This window comes from Harmonia axyridis, chromosome 5, assembly GCF_914767665.1.
Source record: "Harmonia axyridis chromosome 5, icHarAxyr1.1, whole genome shotgun sequence".
Lineage (NCBI taxonomy): Eukaryota > Metazoa > Arthropoda > Insecta > Coleoptera > Coccinellidae > Harmonia > Harmonia axyridis.
In genome coordinates, this window is record NC_059505.1 from 9984053 (window position 1) to 10005000 (window position 20948).

General features: G+C 34.4%; 1 protein-coding gene across 3 annotated transcripts in view; it reads left to right on the plus strand.

The window, feature by feature from the left end:
- Positions 1 to 1265: 1265 nt before the first annotated feature.
- The window catches only part of LOC123679889 (fibronectin type III domain-containing protein 5), a 78081-nt gene continuing 58398 nt past the window's right edge, over positions 1266 to 20948 (plus strand). For all 3 annotated transcript variants that reach the window (XM_045617439.1, XM_045617440.1, XM_045617441.1), the window contains exons 1-2: positions 1266 to 1467; positions 19536 to 19674. In XM_045617439.1, the coding sequence (XP_045473395.1) occupies positions 1419 to 1467; positions 19536 to 19674 (188 nt within the window). In that variant the 5' untranslated portion in view covers positions 1266 to 1418. The remainder of the gene's footprint in view (positions 1468 to 19535; positions 19675 to 20948) is intronic.

The window sequence follows — 20948 nt, forward strand, 5'->3', positions numbered from 1 at the left end:
TGATATTTTCATCACAAAAAAGGAGGACTACAAGAAACACCTTGTATCACGAAAACAAAGCTTTTGCCAATAATTATAGGACTTCTTTTCTTGAAGTTCTTCTTCTGACACCACCGTTATCCAATGAATTTGTCATTTTCCTCTGTACCTCCAATTCAGTAGGTATTGTTAAGCATAAATAAACATTACAGGATGAAGTTTGAACCTGGGAAGTTCAATCACACACGAACGTTAAGTTCAGGTAACATGACATTCGCAAAATAAAAAAAAAATTGAGGAGATCCAGATATTCATGTAGGATCCAGTTATTGTTCCCTGTAAATAATTGAGATGGTCAACCGGATGCTTGGAGACCTATTAGGTTCTTCTAGTGTCGAGGGCATGACAGTTTCAATGAATTTACAGGGAACGAATTGTTTTTGTACATATAATGTAAAAAGGATGTGTAATTCTTCGATGTGTCGAAGATATGTCAAGAGTTGTAAATCTTGAAGAGATTTACTGGGGTTAGGAAAGATCGAAAACAAGATGGTTATACCAGATGTGTCACATCTGTGTATCAGGTTCTAGTCCTTCGGGAATATTCGATTTCCAGGAATCCTCGAAGATCTTTGTGGGCGGTACGGCAAAGCTCTTATTGGACTAGGGGATGGTACTTTCCCCTGAGGGTGTGGTCAAGCCGAAAGAAGGGAGGTCGATATTCGAGACAGGGTAGTTCCAATCGGCAGAGAGAGACAGTTCAAATGAAGCCGAAGACGGCAACGGTTCAACTTAAGCCGAAGACGAGTCAAGTTCGGTCGGTCAACTTAAGACGTAAGACGAAAAGACGGTTCGCGGACTAAATTAAGACGAGTTAGAGACGAGACGACCGAAAACTTGAAGTATGACGAAGAAGTGATAAACGAAGACGTTTCGAGTAATCAACAAACGAGTTAAAGACGAAATTCAGTACCGTAGTGAGAAACTTATAATTTAGACGTAATTAGGATCTTCTCAATACTGAGTTTGTACTGTATAAGTGTGGCTTTGTAAATAGATGTAAATAATTGAAAAGAGTTTAATTATTACAAAGCCAACAAAGTCACGGAGAAAAAGGCGAAATGCCAGGTAATCGAATCATACCTCTAGACGATCGATTAACCAAGCCTACATTTATTCCAAGTTTGAATCAATCAACTGCTTTATTCATCTAGAATTTTTATTTCAGGTAACTCAGTTGTGTAATCAAGCGTACAAGCTTTTATCGAAGAACAAAACAGCCTTTTTACTTATTTATAATCTCTTCTGTTTCAGATAGAAATCCATCACTTACTTACGATGAGAAAAAGGAAAGGATGGAATTTTTCTATGGTGGAGTGACAGGCTGAGAGCCTCTGCCACCATGTTTGGGGCAATGCACTATTGCATGTTCTGATAATATGATCTTATTGGTTGCGACACTTCTGCTACTCAGTGCCGGATCAGCAGGTAAACACCAATATTTTTTATTGTCAGTAGCCACTTCTCATTGATCAATTTCCATTGAAATCTTTAAATCAGAGACTTATACAGGCTTATCTAAGTAGTTGTCCGGATTTGAACAAAAATACAATGATATAATATGTAAAACAGAACAAAACTGCCATATGTCCGAAACGTCATAATTTTTAGTTGAAGGTTATCTATTGCTAGGCATTTATGGATTGGCTTAATATTCGAGCTACTTGGCTTGAGCTTGACTTGAAATCAACTCAAGTTCAAGGCAGTTAGTAGTTTTTCAATGTTAAGTCAAGAACTTGATAAATAAAGACTTGACTTGACATTGATTCACGGCTTGACTTGATATTCAAGCTACTTGGCTTAAAATTCAAGCTACTTCACTTGAGCTTGACTTGAAATCAACTCAAGTTCAAGTCAAGAAGTAGTTTTTCAATGTCAAGTCAAGTATTTATTTATTAAGTTCTTGACTCAACATTGAAAAGCTACTAACTGACTTGAACTTGAGTTAATTTCAAGTCAAGCTCAATCCAAATAGCTTGAATTAGCCATCAAGATCTTGTGATTTATCGCATTTCGATTACCTTGTGCGGTTATGCAAAGGACCATGTTTATGCCGATAATCCTCAGACTTGAAGAACTCACTTTCCAAAGAGTTCACACCTAGACAAGGCCTTCCACAGGGCTCACCTCTATCTCCAGTACTGTACAACTTGTACTGCTACGATATATATAGCTACAACTATCCAACAGAACAACACATAGAGAAGGAAGCATACTCCCTACAATTTGCTGATGATACACTACTAATTACCCACAGCAAAACACTAAAAAATGTGTGGAAAGGATACAAAAACTCACAGATATAACTATAGCATGGATGAGACGCTGGCGGATACAACCTAACCCAAAAAAATCTAACTTGATAATATTCCACCATAATATAAAGAACAACTCCCCAGGTATAAAAATTGGCAATGATACAATTAGACCAACAACTAAGTGCAAGTATTTGGGAAAACACGTGGACAACAAACTCAATTTCAAACACCATATGAAGGTATAGAAAAAAGCAGCCATCACACGAGCCGGACACTTCAGATCACTCACGTACAAGAACTTAGGAATCAACATCAAAACAGCCAGTTTAAATTACAAGATGATATGCAGACCGTTACTGGACTATGGTAGCATAATATTCTCGAATGCGACAAAAACCTCACTTAATAACCTGAAAATAGCAGAAAGAACTTGCCTTAGAAAGATAACAAAATTGAGACATCCCAACAATCCCTTACACAACCCCTCCAACACTCTATTATATGAAACAACAGAAGTGGAGCCAATACTGATGAGACTGCATAGGCTGGGCATGAAATTTATCAAAAACCAAAATAACAGAAATATTATGGAACCACTAGTACACCGCTATAATACAGAAACCACTGAAAAGGCAAAACTACCAGCGCTCCCACTTTATGAACACTTGCTATCCCTAGAATAGTATTTATTTTGCAACTACTATATTTTTTTTTTATAAAATGTATTTAGTTAAATGTATTAAATGTAAATTACTGGCTGGAAGACTTCGGTCGATAGCCGTATGATGTGTAGTCAATAAGGTTCTCTCTTTCTCTCTCCTCAGACTTGTGACAATCTAAAAACCTGCATTCGTCAAGTTATGATATACTCAACATTTGTGTCCCATAGACAATACGTCTTTTCCAAACAGATTTAAAATGAGACAAATTCCCCAACAGCTTTTAACTTTGCGTCTGCTTTTCTTGTCACCGATTTTTCATAGATATCAACAGAAATTCCACAAGGTAACGAAGAGTAATATTTCCCATTCCGAATTTTTCGCTATAACTGGCCTCCTGCAGAATATATCGATTTGCCTCGACATAAGTTTTCTCACCTACACTGCTTGGGAGACGTCTGAAAGCCTGTCAGTATGGCTTTTCCACTTTATTTCCCGGATATTTTCTGAATAGCGTCCCTATAGACCCTAGAAATCATATGTGATCTGACCTGGATATGAGTATTATATTGTATCATGATAAATCTCAACCGTCCTCCCAAAAAATTGAATATTGTGCGACAAAAATATCTTCCTCTCAGATCCTTGGGTTAAAGCCCTATCAGGAATGGAAGTTCCTGGAATGTGAATACAGAGTCGAGAACATAGAATTGAACAAATCTTGGCGGAATCAAATACTTTTTATTTGAAAGAACTTTATCTGCAGAGACGGGTTGACAATATTGAGACTGTGAAAGTATAATTTGGAGAATATTCAAGAAGGGATAAGTCTAATGAATCAAACTGGAAAATGTTTAAATGCACCACATATTCATGTTGCCAAATCGTGAGAAAGAATTTTTTCCTGTAACTGAAATTATAAATTTCGATTAAATATTCTGAGCTATATGAGATAAAAATTACTCTAGAAGTATGCAATACTAAACTATATGTATAGTAAATATCCAATATATAATAAATATACAGGGTGTATATTGCGGTTGAGCGCTGAAATTTTCGAATTTTTTAGCGACACAGTATCATTAGAGATACATTCTGAAATTGTACCCAGGGTGTACCAACGAAGTGTAAATGACCAAACATATGTTTCTTCTTATGGAACACTATGTTTTTCATTGAATTTTCAGATTGCATGAAATGAATGAACTCAAGTTTGTTTTGTTTAAACTTTTATTTGCTTTAAATCTACCGTTTTTGAGATTTTTATATTTGTTAAATTGGAGGGTCCCATAGAGTAATAAACATAGATAGAGGGAGTATACGCAATTTTTACATGTCCCCAACTTGGTTAGATTACTTTGTCGGATTGTGATATATTTTCAAATTTACAATTTTACTATATAGTTATGAATGTATATTATATTGAATGAAATATATTTATTTGAGTGATTCCCGATTAAATATGCAAATTTGAATATTTGGAATCTGATATTTTTCCTAATTGTCGAATTTATAATAAGCAGAATATATATTATTTTCGGTATCTACCTGCTGAAATCCAAGGTTTGGCAACTTTTGCTCTCCTAGTGTCATGGATTGATTCACGTCCTTTGGCGCGTTTGAAGTTTGTGTTCTGAATTTCTGATATATTTAGGCATTCATTTAAATATATTTTGAGTTAATACGAAACGTTGATTCACTAGTTCTTTGTGGATAAACTGATATCACTGATATGTTTTCATTGCATTTGCTTACTGAAAATAACATCTGCTCCCCCTATCTATGTTTATTACTCTGAGGGAAGACCTAGTCTTTTAAAATGATTGAATTCATTTGAATAAGATTTTGAAAATGAATAATAGAAGAACAGAGGTAAGTACCTACTAACCTAATCATTGAGAATTCTACTGAGTGTTCAAAATGAGACGTTTCATTGATCACTTATTCAAACGTTAATATCGGACTCATTCCAAATGGCAAACCTTATATTCAATTTTACTCATTCGATTGATAAATATGCTGCTCTTTCTGAATAAACTATTTTATTATAATTCTTCGAAGATAATAAAATGTGTACCTAATAAAACATAAAATGCAGGGCGTGCTGATATTAACGTTTGAATAAATCATCAATGAATCGTCTCATTTTTAACACCCAGTAAGTTCTCAATGATTATCAAATAGTATACCCACTGCAATAAAAAACAGGGGTTCTCATTTGAAATAGCTAAGTTAATCCTTTTGAGGGAATTAAATGGAAGAGTTTCTGACATAAGTGGACTTCTCTCTCAAAACCATCAAAAATATATTGTAATCGAAGTGTTTTTGAATGCTTGATTTGATTGGTTGATTTGGTTATTACATCGAAATCGTCATTGCGGTGAGCAATTGAAATGGCTGATTGAGGGCGCCAAAATTTATTCTGCTCCCGGCACTTCAGTTCTCGCTACGCCACGGAAGTTTGCTTCAATTGCTGCAAAGTTGTAGATTAAGTTTAAGTCTTGGACAAGATATAATTCAATCGGAGTGTGTAGTTAGTTCCCATTCATGATTTGAGGGTGTCCCCAATATTATTCTTTATTACGCACCCTCTACGCTCTAGGGTGTTATACTACAATTCAATAGCTACGAGCTTGGTGAAAATTTCAAATATCTCGATTCAATATTCCACCACTTAGAGAAATTTGCAATAAGAATTCCATAGTAGTAACAAGAAAAGAATTATCGACTTTGTTTGTAACAATATCAAATGAATAATGTATTGGGTATAAAATCACTTAAGGGTCTTATTAAGTTCTTTATTAAACTTGGCCTAGCTTTCGGTCATTTACATGGCCATCTTCAGGGCACTGGAAACAATTTTTTAACAATACGAAAAAATATATAAAAAAACTCATTAGTTATCTAAATTTGGACTTACAATTAATCTGAACCTAACAATGCAAACTTAGGCAGAACCATAAAAATGAGAGTCACCTTTTAACAAAACTTCCTAGTCATAATTAACATCTTAAATATGTCAAAAATGGTAAAATTCACAATTCAATTATCTCAAAATAGATATCTGTGAAACACATGGCAACAAGAACGTAAACAATCGGAAACTATGAAAATTAACACCGACAACAAATTGAAACTACTAAAACTTCAGTCGACCACAACAGCGTTGTGTTAGCTACACTATTATGATAAATAATACTAAAATTATCTTCTTTTTTTTAGATAATTTATCATAATAGTGTAGCTAACACAACGCTGTTGTGGTCGACTGAAGTTTTAGTAGTTTCAATTTGTTGTCGGTGTTAATTTTCATAGTTTCCGATTGTTTACGTTCTTGTTGCCATGTGTTTCACAGATATCTATTTTAAAATAATTGAATTGTGAATGTTACCATTTTTGACATTTTTAAGATGTTAATTATGACTAGGAAGTTTTGTTAAAAGGTGACTCTCATTATTATGGTTCTGCCTAAGTTTGCATTGTTAGGTTCAGATTAATTGTAAGTCCAAATTTAGAAAACTAATGAGTTTTTTATATATTTTTTCGTATTGTAAAAAAATTGTTTCCAGTGCCCTGAAGATGGCCATGTAAATAACCGAAAGCTAGGCCAAGTTTAATAAAGAACTCAATAAGATCCTTAAGTGACTTTATACCCAATATACATTATTCATTTGATGTCCATAGTAGTAATAGTCGGTTTTTTATTGATGAATATTTTCCCTATGTTATTTTTCAATGGCATCAATGTTTTTCTTCTCCCAGAAGAAATCTCGGATTACCCAATATTAATTTTTTGCATTCTCTTCAGTTGACTTAGTTAGGGCAGCAGTTTTGCTAGTGACAGGAATGTTTCCCTATTTAGAATCAAATGCAGCAAAGTGTATCAGAATAAAGTTCACCTTCGGTAAACTAATTTAAGTTCTTTGAAATTAAGTTTTTTTTTCAAATAACCAGACATTGTATATTATCCCATGTATTTACCCCTCTCCTTTAATAGACGGGATAGTTTGTGTAGGTCCTCGAATCTGATAAAACTTTTCCTTCTTCTAAGTTTGTGAAGGGAACAAGATTTGTAGTGAAAAAGTTTGTTAATTCAATTTTCGGTCTAGAGAGATCCGTAATGGAAAATTGGGACCCTAATTTCGCAGCATGTTAAGAAGTTACTTAGATGGAAAAGGACAGCGTCGAAATGCTGAAAATCGTCATTAATTCGAATGGCATTGTTCAATTTCATTTTATCCATTATCTTGACGCAAATTGAAGACAAAGAAGTTGGATGAATAGAATCAATGAAAGGGTCTTTTGTACATTTTCATGAATGGAAACCGGAATGATAAAAATGAAAATGGAGGATACTTTATTGAAAATCTACACCACTGTCTTTTTTTCGAAAAAATTATTCCATTGCTCAAATCAATAGAGTTTCACTAAAGTAAAGGTCTTCTGAATATTCTTCATAGAATGTACAATTTTCGGGATAATCGAGTACAAAGCGAATACTGTCCACAAAATTCTTCAAAAATTAATTTTTCCATTAGTGATAAATAGAAATGAAAAAAATTTGCGTAGTGGAGTATAACGGTTTCAGATGGCATTTAAATGAACATATCAAAACAAAAATTTATCAGACATTTAAACAATAAAAAAAATTCACAGAAAGGTTTTATTGTTTGAGTTGTCATGAACGGGTTGGTCAGAGAATGTTGACCAATCGTTCACTTATTTCCGGTTGAGATGTTCTTTTAACCCCTGGAAGAGCGGCTTTCCAGAGGTCTCGGAGAATTAATAATTATATAAGTTCACAAAGATGTTATACGTAAGTCCTGCCCGTCGCTTCAATGGACAGGTCTTATTAGTTGAATTTCTTTCTCTAGGGACAGGATTAGTTTACTGGGTCAATAAGAGTCGATTTAAATTTTAAAACTAAATATAATAAAGAAAATTAAAAATATCCAAAATTACAATATTCCCTCAATTTCTATGTTGACTCAACGGCCAAAACTTAAAAAAAAAAACAAAAATGTCTCAAATAATCTGTTATTCAAACAAACGAAACAATATACCAACTTTGAATTTGGGAGAATCGGGACTACTCAAATAAACTTATTTTCACCAAAAAAAATATTCCAGCATCAACAAATAAAATAAAAAGTAAATAGCCAAAAAAACTTGCCCTTATCCCACGATGCTAGGTGAGTATCTTAGGCCCTGCCTAAACCTAGTTTTAATTTTTTTCAAACTGTTCACTCGAAACGTGTAATTCCTTATATAACACTTCACTTCCGATCCGCGAACTCCGATCTAACCTGATTTATTCCAAAACAAATTCTAAACTTTATCCCAGAAAATTCCTATTTTACTCTTTCTGACCTAACTCAACCGTTCTTAGAGTTAAAACAATTCCTTCTTCCAAAAAACTTGAAATTCCTTCAACTCTCTATCATCTACTAAATTTCCTTCATTTTTTCTAATTCAACCTTAAAAGAAATTACTCTGATCTTCAAAAGAAATTGTTTTAATCTAAGTCCGGTTTCGCGACCGACGTTCTAATTCTCAACCCTTCTCAATAAGAGACCCTAAGCGATACTAACTTCTTCTTTCGACCTCCACAAAAATCGTAACCTTGTACTTCTCTAAGACCGCCCCAACAATTCCCCAAAATACCATATCAATTAGATCATTGGTTAGAACATTTTTCATCTTTTTTCAATAAGAGTCCTTACCTCTACTTCAAACTACATTTTTCTGTCGATCTCAGCAAGAAACATACTTCTACTCCGCCTAAGACCTTTTTGCTGCGTCATTATGAGAACGACCCAGACGGTTTTTCGCATGTATCGAACTCAGATAAGTCAAGATTTCCCCATATCTAAATTATTTTTCTTATCCGTAAAAAATATATCGATTTCACCAACGCCGTGAGACGGTAACTAAGAAAAGCATTGATTGAAAAATAAAACATCCTTATTCTAAGATAAGATCAGTTTACACAAGTCGCGATCACATTTGAATTTAACGTATATTCCCTATGCATAATAATTCCAATAATTTCAATAATTTCCAAATATCCGATTTACTACAGAGTGTCTTTCAGAAATATTCAATTAAATGCCATCTGAAAGCGTTATAATACACAACGTCAATTTTGGAAATAATTTAAGAGATATTTTTTCAATGAAACTCTGCTGATTTCAGAAATGAACCAATTTTTTCCAAAAAAGACAGTGGTGTAGATTTTCAATAAAAAAAGGAGACAGAAGACGCTTTCCTTATTCAAAATATCACATTATCAAGATTTCAATACCTAAAAATTAAAATAATGAATGTAGTATTACTAGAGTTTAAGTAGAAAACTGATTTTTTTTTCCGATTGACATCAAATATTAATTTTGGTGACACATATCAATTATCAAAGTATTACTTCTCGTGCCTAGGCATCAAAGTGAGGACTATCCTGCCTAAAAAGCAGAATGATTATTCTCAATGGGAATAAAACATTCTTCATTTTTCGGAAATCAATATTTTTTGCCACCTCCCTTATTTCTGGAAGAGTGAGTACTTCTAAGTCGCTATCACTATCCATAATATAAATTTATCTGATATTTTACCACAAAACTGTCAGAAATTTCAAAAGTTGCCAAACTGAATTATTATAGACATATGAATTCCATAGCAACCAATCATTCCAACGATTGCGATTTCTATTGACTTTCGTTTCAATTCATCTCTACGGAAAAAATTAAAATATTGTAACATTTTGCAAATATTATAATATCCTACATATATCATAATGAACAATTCTGTACTATTCACGTCCATGTTCAGTTGATTATTTATTTCTGTCCAAATTCCTGTGATAAATTGCTTAATAATGAACAATCGTAGAAAAATTTATATGTTCAACTCGGCAGCAAAGTAGATGGCTGAATTTCTCAGCCGCTGCAGTCAATCTACTACCATAGTATAAGGAAGGATTCCTTATACTATGCTACTACTTTGCTGCCTAGTAAAAGAAACAACTGTTTTTTCAAACTTTATCACCCTGTATCTCGAAAACGTAGCTTGTTAGGATATATATTTATAAAAAATTTTTATGAAAAGAGTTTATCTATCCGATGCCAAAGTCATTACACTAAAATCAGGACAACCCTATACTATAAAGTTACAAAAATACTGAGTGAAAACTGATATATGAATTAAAAAGTATTTTAATTTCACCTTTTCCTTCGTTTTTCAAGGCCAATGAAGGGATCCTACTAATTTATTATCAATCGATATATCGATTGATACGTGATTGCAAAGGGATGGGTACTGTTTATAAACGTATCAATCGATAATAAATTAGTAGGATCCAACCATTGGCTTAGAAAAATGTTTTGTGAGCAAAAGAAGAAGGCGAGTTTTAATTCACATATCAGTTTCTACCATAGTAGCTATGGTGAGGTTCCACCATATCTTCTCCAAAAAAATGCATGCCCAAAGTGCGTGTTTTTCTCTCTAACTGATTATTTTCGAAAATCGCGATATATTTGAAAAAATGTAGGAGTCACAAATTGGGTATGTGCAACAGATAACTCGCACTCCAATCTTAATTATAATCATTTTGTACATGTCACTACCTCAACAATATCCTAAGCTCGAAGTCGTTTGACATACGAGTATGCCAATATACCTGCTGCTTCCATCTTCATTCCTTCAATTAGCTAGAAGATAATTTGTGTTTCTGATTCCATTAGGGGTTTCATTTCTCACTCGTTCTCCATCAGGATATTATATTAATACGAAATATCATACATCACTACTACCGTAATCATGTATTGAATATCAAGAACGTTAAGCATTATTCATCGATTGAAGGCATCAGATAGTTATCATTCATGATATACAGAAGTTGTTTTCATAAAGTTATTTCAAATATCAATTCCAACTGTTTATGAGAAGGTAAACTCTTTTTACAAGTTTTATTTGCTATAATAAAGTGTGTTTTTTTTTAGAGCTATAGAACTTTAAATTGCAATAAAACAACGATAAAACAAAACAATAAAAATTCGATTGACATGAATTTTATTTATCCGCAAGATATTCTTGTGGCATTACATTTTAAATATGATTTCTGGCATATGACCGCCACGGCTGGCTCGGATGTAGTCCAATCTGGACGTCCAATTTTCGATGACTTTTTCCAACATTTGTGGCCGTATATCGGCAATAACACGGCGAATGTTGTCTTCTAAATGGTCAAGGGTTTGTGGCTTATCCGCATAGACCAATGACTTTACATAGCCCCACAGAAAGTAGTCTAGCGGTGTTAAATTACAAGATCTTGGAGGCCAATTCACAGGTCCAAAACGTGAAATTAGGCGGTCACCAAACGTGTCTTTCAATAAATCGATTGTGGCACGAGCTGTGTGGCATGTTGCGCCGTCTTGTTGGAACCACAGCTGCTGGACATCATGGTTGTTCAATTCAGGAATGAAAAAGTTAGTAATCATGGCTCTATACCGATCACCTATGACTGTAACATTCTGGCCATCATCGTTTTTGAAGAAGTACAGACCAATGATTCCACAAGCCCATAAGGCGCACCAAACAGTCAGTTTTTCTGGATGTAACGGTGTTTCGACATACACTTGAGGATTAGCTTCACTCCAAATGCGGCAGTTTTGTTTGTTGACGTAGCCATTCAACGCTTCATCGCTAAACAAAATAAAATGAACGTAGTGCGCGATACGTATTCCGCACAGAACCATTATTTCAGAAATAAAATTGCACTATTTGCAAGCGTTGTTCAGGCTTGAGTCTATTCATGATGAATTGCCAAACCAAACTGAGAATAAATCACTCGACAGCTGTTAAATCGGTTGCCATCTTGAACAGTAATACCAACTTAAAGTTTTACACCTCGAAAAAAAACACCCGATAGAAAAAAAAATGTAGGAAGCAAATGTGAAGAAGAATAAGAATTGTCAACGAGCCAATGTCATCTAATACAGAAATATTTCCTATTTGATCATGTATCAATAAAAAAGCCCCCAAGGACGTAGAAAAGAGTAATTGTGTTTCATTCAAATTGCAATTTATTTCTGAATCAATCAGTTTTGATTATATCTAAACCGTGTTCCTAAATTGGAGTTATAAAATGAAAATGACAGATTTCTCGGATAATTTTAAGAGAAAAATGGCATAGATGTTGCAATTAAAAGTTCTCATTATGTGATATGCTGATTTCGAATGCAAATCTACAGGGTGATGTTTTTTTCTAGAAGGGTTCCCGCTTATTTTCTTCAGAACTTTTTTTTGTGTTGAACTACTAGTAATTTAGAAAAATGTAGAAACTCTGACACTTTTTGGTTTGTTGTAGTTTTGTCGTATCTGCTATCGCTTTCGAGAAAAAAAATTAAAATAGCTCTGTAGTAATCCTTAGGAAAATCCAAATTTTGGTACTTATTTACCCATTCTGTAGCGAAAATTAATAAAGATTCGATAAACTGATATGAGCATCAGTTAGAAGTACGACTATTCAAGAAACACCCTGTATCTCGAAAACGAAGCGTTTGCGAGCTCATGTTTATTTTTGATTCTTGGAATTATCCAAGAATTATCATTTCCATTCGTAACTCCATTACAGGAAAACCCAGTATAAGAACAATCGAATTGGTAATAAAAAACCCTATTTTGAGTAGTTTGATTCAAACTTCGTTATCGAACCTTATTTTCTCACATTACAGATAAGAGTAAACGTTGTTATAAAAAAAAATTTTTTTTCGAGAACAACCCCCAATAAGAAAAAAAAAAGGGTCTACGTCAATGGAAGCTCCAAATCTACCTTTTCTTGCGAGTGTGGAAACGACTCAAAAGCCCAATTTCATTGGTCTACCAAGCGAGGAGTGGGCAAAGTGCTGTGAGGAATAATATTTCCCACAGTATGAGCAATACATAGTTTTGACATTGAGTGAGCTATGAAGAATACGCTACTTTCCATAGCAGTTGCAGGAACACGTACTTTATTCTCAGAAAATGCGAAAATGTTCTCAACGAATTGAATATTATTTCACTCTTTCAGCGACACTGTTGCATTCAAAATGTACAGAAAGAAATTCCCAAAAAATATACCACGTTTCAACAATGGACGAAGAAAAATACATCGTTCTTTCCAACCGATGGTAAATTTGTAGCTCTAAATGTACTACGACTTAAACTAGCGAATATCGTTTTCTTCGTGAATATTATGAAGGAAACTAAGAGATTCGACTTAATTCTTACTTTCATAGTCAGAAAATACGGACCCATTTACTTATTCTAATATATGTAACCATGACAATCACCACACTGGAAATTTTGTTGGAAGCCAATGTTAGTATTTCGCTTGTGCACAAACGATCGTACTTCAATCTCCAATCTGGCCATCAGCTAAATGTTCATTTGAGGGAAGCGAATTACAATCAAATCCTTTAGAATACCCTTCTCAATCAATTCCTTGCATGACCTACACAGCATGCAATTGTAGAGGACCAATAATAATTGATGAACGATAATATCATTACTCTCTAGCAGATTCTACACGCAATGTTTCTGTGTTGTACTCCAGTGGAGTTATTAATTCAATGAACACGATAAAACTGGAAACAGGAAGAATTGTGGTATCTTAAAATAATAATAATGAAGGTCTTTATTTTAACCTCAGCAAAGTTAAACAAGTAGCTTTTCCACTTAACTGAGGACCATGTGAATAACGTTGAAAGAAGGATCATAATCCGAATCGAATTCTAGAATATTGTTTTGATTTAAGGACAAAAATAAGTTGAAAGCGTTAATGCGAATCAGGAACTTGATATACCTAGGTACGCACTTATATACACTTTATACAAACACCTTTGTTATTTGTTAAAGAGCAATCTTGACATTACAGCATTGTCATACTGTACAATCTCTTTATCATATCTCTCGTTGTATTGTGGCCGTTTGCCTTTCAATGCTCGGCTAAAACGCATTAATTGCTTTCGATAACGATTGCCTGTAATTGTTTCAATTTTTTTTAACAACTCATAATACACTACGCCGAACTGGTCCCACCAAATACTGAGCATGACCTTGGAAACGTGAATATTCGGTTTGGCCGTCGACGTGGAAGAATGGCCAGGATATCCCCATGATTTTCTGCGCTTGGGATTATCGTAATAAAACCATTTCTCGTTTCTATTCACAATGCTATGCAGAAATCCCTTCCGTTTTTGTCTTGCAAGCAGCTGTTCACAAGCAAACAAATGCCGTTGAACATCTCTCGGCTTCAACTTGTACGGCACCCAATTTCCTTGTTTCTGAAATTATTCTCATGACGTTTCACAATGTTTTTTTGCGTTGCTCATGACAATTAATGTTGCGTTTGACACGTGTCTTGATCAAGTATTACCTCCAACTCTGCATCTTCGAAAAGATTCTCTTTCCCACCGCTATGCTGGTTGAAACCACTCTCAGCACGTTCTCTCTCTAATAGCGGCCTCACCGTATGTATTTGAGAGCATTCGATGAGTCCCAGCGGCAGATTTTAACATATTAAAGCAGAAAATTCAAACCTCCCGAAAGTGACGAGACTTTGGCTCGTTATCAACAATAACTTCATGATTCAGACACAAATCGACTAATATTTCGATGGCGTTATGTTCACAAATACCTAAGCTTTTGCAAAATGGGGGAAGCAAAGTTGTACACCTAATACAATGTATTCAACATAGGCTGAATCCTCAGAGTAATAAATATAGATAGAGAGATCATATGTCATAAGCAGAATTTGTCTCCAACATAAACTATCAAATTTGACATGAAGCGCGCGGAAATGAAAGCATATCAGTCATACGATTTTCACTCGATTCGCGAGTTTCTCCACAAAAAACGCACCTCTTATGTCCCATAGTGAATCAACGTTTCATATTAACTCAAAATATATTGAGATAAATACCTAAATATATCAGAAATTCAGAAAACAAACTCCAAGCGCGCCAAACGACGTGAAACAACCGATGACACTAGGAGAGCAAAAGTTGCCAAACCTTGGATTTCAAAAGGTAGATACAGAAAATAATAAATATTCTGCATACTATAATTTCCACAATTAGGAAAAATATCGGATTCCAAATATTCAAATTTGCAAATTTTATCGGGAATCACTCAAAGAAATATATTTCATTCAATATAATATACATTCATAACGATATAGTAAAATTGTGGATTTGAAAATATATCACAATCCGACAACGTAATCTAACCTTGTTGGGGACATGTGAAAATTGCGTGTACTCCCTCTTTCTATGTATATTGCTCTATGGTTGAATCCAGTTTATTATCTCATATTTTTTCTATATATTACATATAGGTACATATATCGGGTGTCCCAAGGTGAGTGGCCTATTAGATTATTATGGAAACTATTGATGGTAAAGATTTCAAATTTTGTGGATAGATATTTGGCCAGTTAAGGTACATTTGTAAAATAATTTCACATTTCCAGTGTTGCCGGATGTACGACAATTTGGCAACAACTTTGTTATTTTGAATGGGACATCCGGTATTTCAATTTTTTTATGATACTCCATAAAATATTAAATCTATTCACTCTTACTTTTCCATCCCTATCTTCAACGGTTTTTGAGTTATTAATTATTTTTCGAAATTTTAGATCAAATTGGCGTATTACGAAAATGACTCTAGTTTGCTCAATATTTGAGATTTAAGTCAGAAATTTTGCAAGTCGTTAGATATTGATCTGATCTGTGTCACTGCTTTTGAATTATGGTTGTCAATAATACAGGACGGACCAAAAAAAATCATCATTTGCCAAGTTACAAAATAGTAAAAAAGTCTGTGTAAGTGAATAGAAAAATTGTAGAATGTGTTGTACTGATTCCAAAAATTGAAAAATATACTAGGTGTCTAATTTGAAAAAATAGACATTTTTACAATTTTGTAACTTGGCAAATGATGATTTTTTTTGGTCCGTCCTGTATTATTGACAACCATAATTCAAAAGGAGTCACACAGATCAGATCAATATCTAACGACTTGCAAAATTTCTGACTCAAATCTCAAATATTGAGCGAACTAGAGTCATTTTCGTAATACGCTAATTTGATCTAAAATTTCGAAAAATAATTAATAACTCAAAAACCGTTAAAAATAGGGATGGAAAAGTAAGAGTGAATAGATATAATTTTTTATGGAGTATCATGAAAAAAATAGAAATACCGGATGTCCCATTCAAAATAACAAAGTTGTTGCCAAATTGTCGTACATCCGGCAACACTGGAAATGTGAAATTATTTTACAAATGTACCTTAACTGGCCAAATATCTATCCACAAAATTTGAAATCTTTACCATCAATAGTTTCCAAAATAATCTAATAGGCCACTCACCTTGGGACACCCGATATATCATTTTTCATAAGTGTATTCTTCACCTGATTTACTTTCACGGTATTATATTGTTATATGTCTGGGACAGTTCAATCAAACATCAGATTCTTTAAACTCAAAATACTGATTAGGGCAACAGATCCAGACATTAATATTTTGAACGAAACATTCCCGAAAATGGATCGATCATTCTCACTTTCTAAATAATTCATTGGCTAGAGACAATCAAGGTTATGGAATCTCTCTCGCTACTAAACACAACATGACCTTTTCTTTAGTTAATATAAACCGCTTTAATTTTAATTCAAGACGCTGGGCATCTAGGTAGGCGGTCTCATCTTGATCAATGTTTATGTCCCTCCGGAAGTACGGTTGACGGATGAACAGCTTCATCAATTAGCTTCCCAACGGATGAGCTTAGTATTATTAGTCTGGGAGAGCTTAACGCCCAGAAACCGATATGGGATTCTGGCTCAACGAATTATAACGTTTATGCTATTGTTAAGTTCCTCCAAAGTCAGATATTATCTCCAATTAATACCGACGATCCTACTCTACTCCCATTCCAGATTTTGCTAAATTGTCCCAGATTTAACTATGTGTTCTCCTTCTGTTGCTAGAAATTGCCAATCTAAGACTATTCATGATTCAGAACCTTTTTCCCATCGTAATCTCAATCTCGGACTCTGTAACAGCGGGCTATACTTTGAATAGCCCTTCATATAAGATGTTTTATCTGAATAAGGCGGATTTAAACTTGTTTAACTCATCAGTTGTCGGAGCTTTATGATCTCATCCTCGAATATAAAGTGCCAAGACTGCTGAGAGACTGGTACAGATTATTCCAGAAATGCCTTCAATCATGTCATTGGTGGGATAATGAACTGAAAGAAGGATTGCATTTGCTAGATATCTCTCAGACCCGTCTCGTGAGAATTTTATTGCGGTCAATGAAATTAGAGTTCATGCTAGTTATTTATCTAAAACGAAAAAGATTCTTTCTTTTCGTACTTTATGTGAAAATATAACGACTACAATTACATCTAAGACATGGAAGATCATCAAAATATTTTATGGCAAACCGTTAATCCACCCTTAACGTTTTTAGAGTAGTGTCTCCCTTTCTATCAGAACGTATGAAGCGGACTGGGACATGGTAGCTACCCCTTCAACTCTGAGCCTATGGGAAATAGAGACGATCCTAACCAATTCATCGTTGGGCTTCGATGGACTACTCAATTCATAGGCAGATGAGAGCCGTCTAAAACAGAGCGGAATTTGCCATAGTGATATCCAACCTTCATTAATACAGGAGGCACACTAAAAGGAGAAGTGTGTAGATGATAGATACGCGCTATGTGCCGCCTTTATGAAAATCTAACAAACCCCGAATCCTCAAATCTAACTCAAAAGATCGGTAATTGTACCTTTCAAAAGACAAATAAACGAGATGATGCTCCAGAAAGTTTTCATCCTATAGCTAGAGGTCCTTGTATCACTAAAATTCTTGAATTTCGAATTGAATTGTTTAACAACATTGGCCTGCTCGTCATGTCATTCTTCCACGGTAGGTTATGGCCATCTTCTTGGACATCAGATCATTTTTTGGTTTTTTGAATTAGAGGTTACCATATCTTCATTGTTTTTCTGCTAATCATGTTTTTGTTTTAATGTTACTTCGATTGGTTTTACTGATTAGCAATTCTGTTGGCATTTTATCAACTTCTTTATAGCTCCCACAGTCCGGTTCTTTAATTTTTGTTTACTAACCAGAATTTCAAACTTCTGGACATCTATTTGTCGGTAGACGTTGGTTTTCCATTTCGGCACATGGTTTTAGCCATTTTGGCGTCACAAATAAGTCATTCGTTTGATATTCTCAAACTCTCTTTGCCAATGAAATGTTTGGGTTGGGATAATTATATCTTGCATGTCAGCACTCAGCTTGACTCATTTCAACTGTTACTGGCTTGTCTAGGAACTTCAATATCTTCTCTCCAGTTTATTCGACAATCATTTCGATACTCATATTACCTGTCGCAAAGCTAATTCCATCAAAATTTCCTATTTTTCTACTTTCTATTTGTTGATTAGATGATTTCTCCAGATTTCCTGAATAAGTTGATTGGGTTCTCATTCATCTGGTATCGGGAATGGTATATTGCTCACTTATATTATTATTATCATGGATCAGAATCTTCTTCGCCAAATATCTCATCCATAAATGGATAAATACCAGTTGAATAAACGATTCGAATGCTTTTTCTAAGCTTGCCACTTTATAATCCGAATTCTTCAGACTGGGTGTTAACTTTCCCTGGATGTTTAACGAGCCAGTTGTCACACTTTCCTAACAGGAGCATTTCTGAAGAGCTCTTCTTTCACCATCTTCTTCAGAAAAATTAATGCTGGAGGCATATAAATCGCACATACGCTGCGGTAGCAGGGTGAGGTCACCAGCTTGGCTCTCTCAGCACTTGTAGTTTTGCCAAAATATGGAAGTTTGAATCTCATTACTAAACCCATTGTCATCACCTCGTAACTTACTCTACTGAACTCCCTTGTCACAGTTTTATACCTGAGTTACAAACATAAAATTATATTGTACACCGTGAATTTCTTCTTCCTTTTCTTATTCTCTAAGTTGTGTGCCTGCGCAATGGTATCAAAGTGCTTGCACACTAATTAGGGTAGTGGAAAAATATTCGCTATTGTATCTTTCTGAGAACCCTGTGAATGAAAAAGTTGTATGCACAAGTACCACGAAAGATTATTGTTACACTAATGGCGGGTACATTTATATTAAGTATTGTGACTACAATTTTGGCTAGACATATATATTATGTTTTCTGGCTGCCGTAACGTTAGCCCTTGTCGAATACAAAAATTATGAACTCACTTGTCACTAGCAATGTTTATGTTGTTATTGAACTAATTTTGTAGTTTGTTTATTTCTGCATATTCGAATGCAAAGTATTTCAAATTTTTTCTGGTAAATACATAAAATCTGCGCTTGCGTAATAAACGCTCCGATTTTTTCATCAATGTTCTTGTTTGAGTTTCAACTGGTTATCGTCATTGGAAAAGAAAATATTTTATGATGAATGTTTCCTGAGAGAAGATATTTTTCAGAAAAACTTCTTAAACAATTGTAATCTTATATTATTTCAGGTTCCATGCCAAATGGTCCCGGAGTTCCAGAAAACATCACAGTTACTTTCATAAACCCCACATCTGTCAAGGTGTCGTGGTCAACTTCTTTCGAGATAGTCGAGAAATACGATGTCACGTACAAACCAACAGATGCCAGGTATGATGTCAATATTCAGTATATACTTTTTAAATGAGAATATACAAGCACTTATGAGTATGATTTCAGTCTTATACAAATTTTAATTACTGCATTTTATTATAACTTGCTCTATGTGAATATGTTACTGCTAAAGGAAGTTGTGAACATAAACTTGAGATTAGCCGGTTAAACTAACTATTTAAATTATTTAACGATGATAATTTGCGTGAGAAAAACTGTAAATTTATTGAGTTGTCACTTTTGCGAGACGAACGAATGAATAACATGTGTACATCTTGTGAATTTTACGAAGCCGAGATCTACCTATAGATGGTATGAGGTCATTTAGTTATAAGCAAACGAACAAAAGTTTATATTCGAAGACCAACTAGAGATAGAATTTACGAATTCACGCTGAAGTGAAGCAGGTCACTCCTAAAGTACAAAGTGTTTACTCTAGTATCGATGAAAATTTTCCATCTAATAGTCCAACCCAAACAATAAAAGACAATTTGATAGAAAACATTTCACTGGAAAAATGTAAATCAGATCCAAATCTCCCGTTACCAAACACTATAAATTTCTCATATTTGATATTCAACCCAAGTTCCACTCATGTGCACCATCTGCAGGATAAAATGATAAACTTATAACATCAGAGAGCTCTTAAAGGCGAATCTTCTAAACCTGATACAGCAAATTAGCTTTCCATAAAGAGCACGCATCCCTAGGGAAATCAGCCATCCTGACCTCTCCGGTTAAAAGTGAGATATACCGATGTGAACATTCTACCCCATACCTACCTACTGTTTCCTTCCGATGTAAAACTTGAACATTTGGAAGGGAAAATGCCACGATGTGAATTTCCTCGTTTTGCTTATTCATTTGCTGGTGGAGACGTTGAACTGCTTGTTTTATGTGCATTATGTCAAGTTTGTACATGTTGTGACGTTTAAATTCTGATACTGTAGGCTTCTCACTACGTCTGGGCTGACGCAAGGAAATAAGAAGGGTAGGAAGTTGTCTAGAGCGCCAAAATTCAGGGGCGGCATTTCAAGCTTGATCAACAAAAATTCTATATATGTAGAAATTCAAAGTACCGACTAAGAATGTATTAGGTGTACAACTTTGCTTCCGCCTCTAAGCAATACATGGCTGTAGCGGTAAATGGTATTCGAAATAAATGGATCGAAGATGTCATACATTAAGCTTAGGTATTTGTAAATATAACGCCATCGAAATATTAGTCGATTTGTATCTGCATCATAAAGTTATTCTCGATTAAACATGTC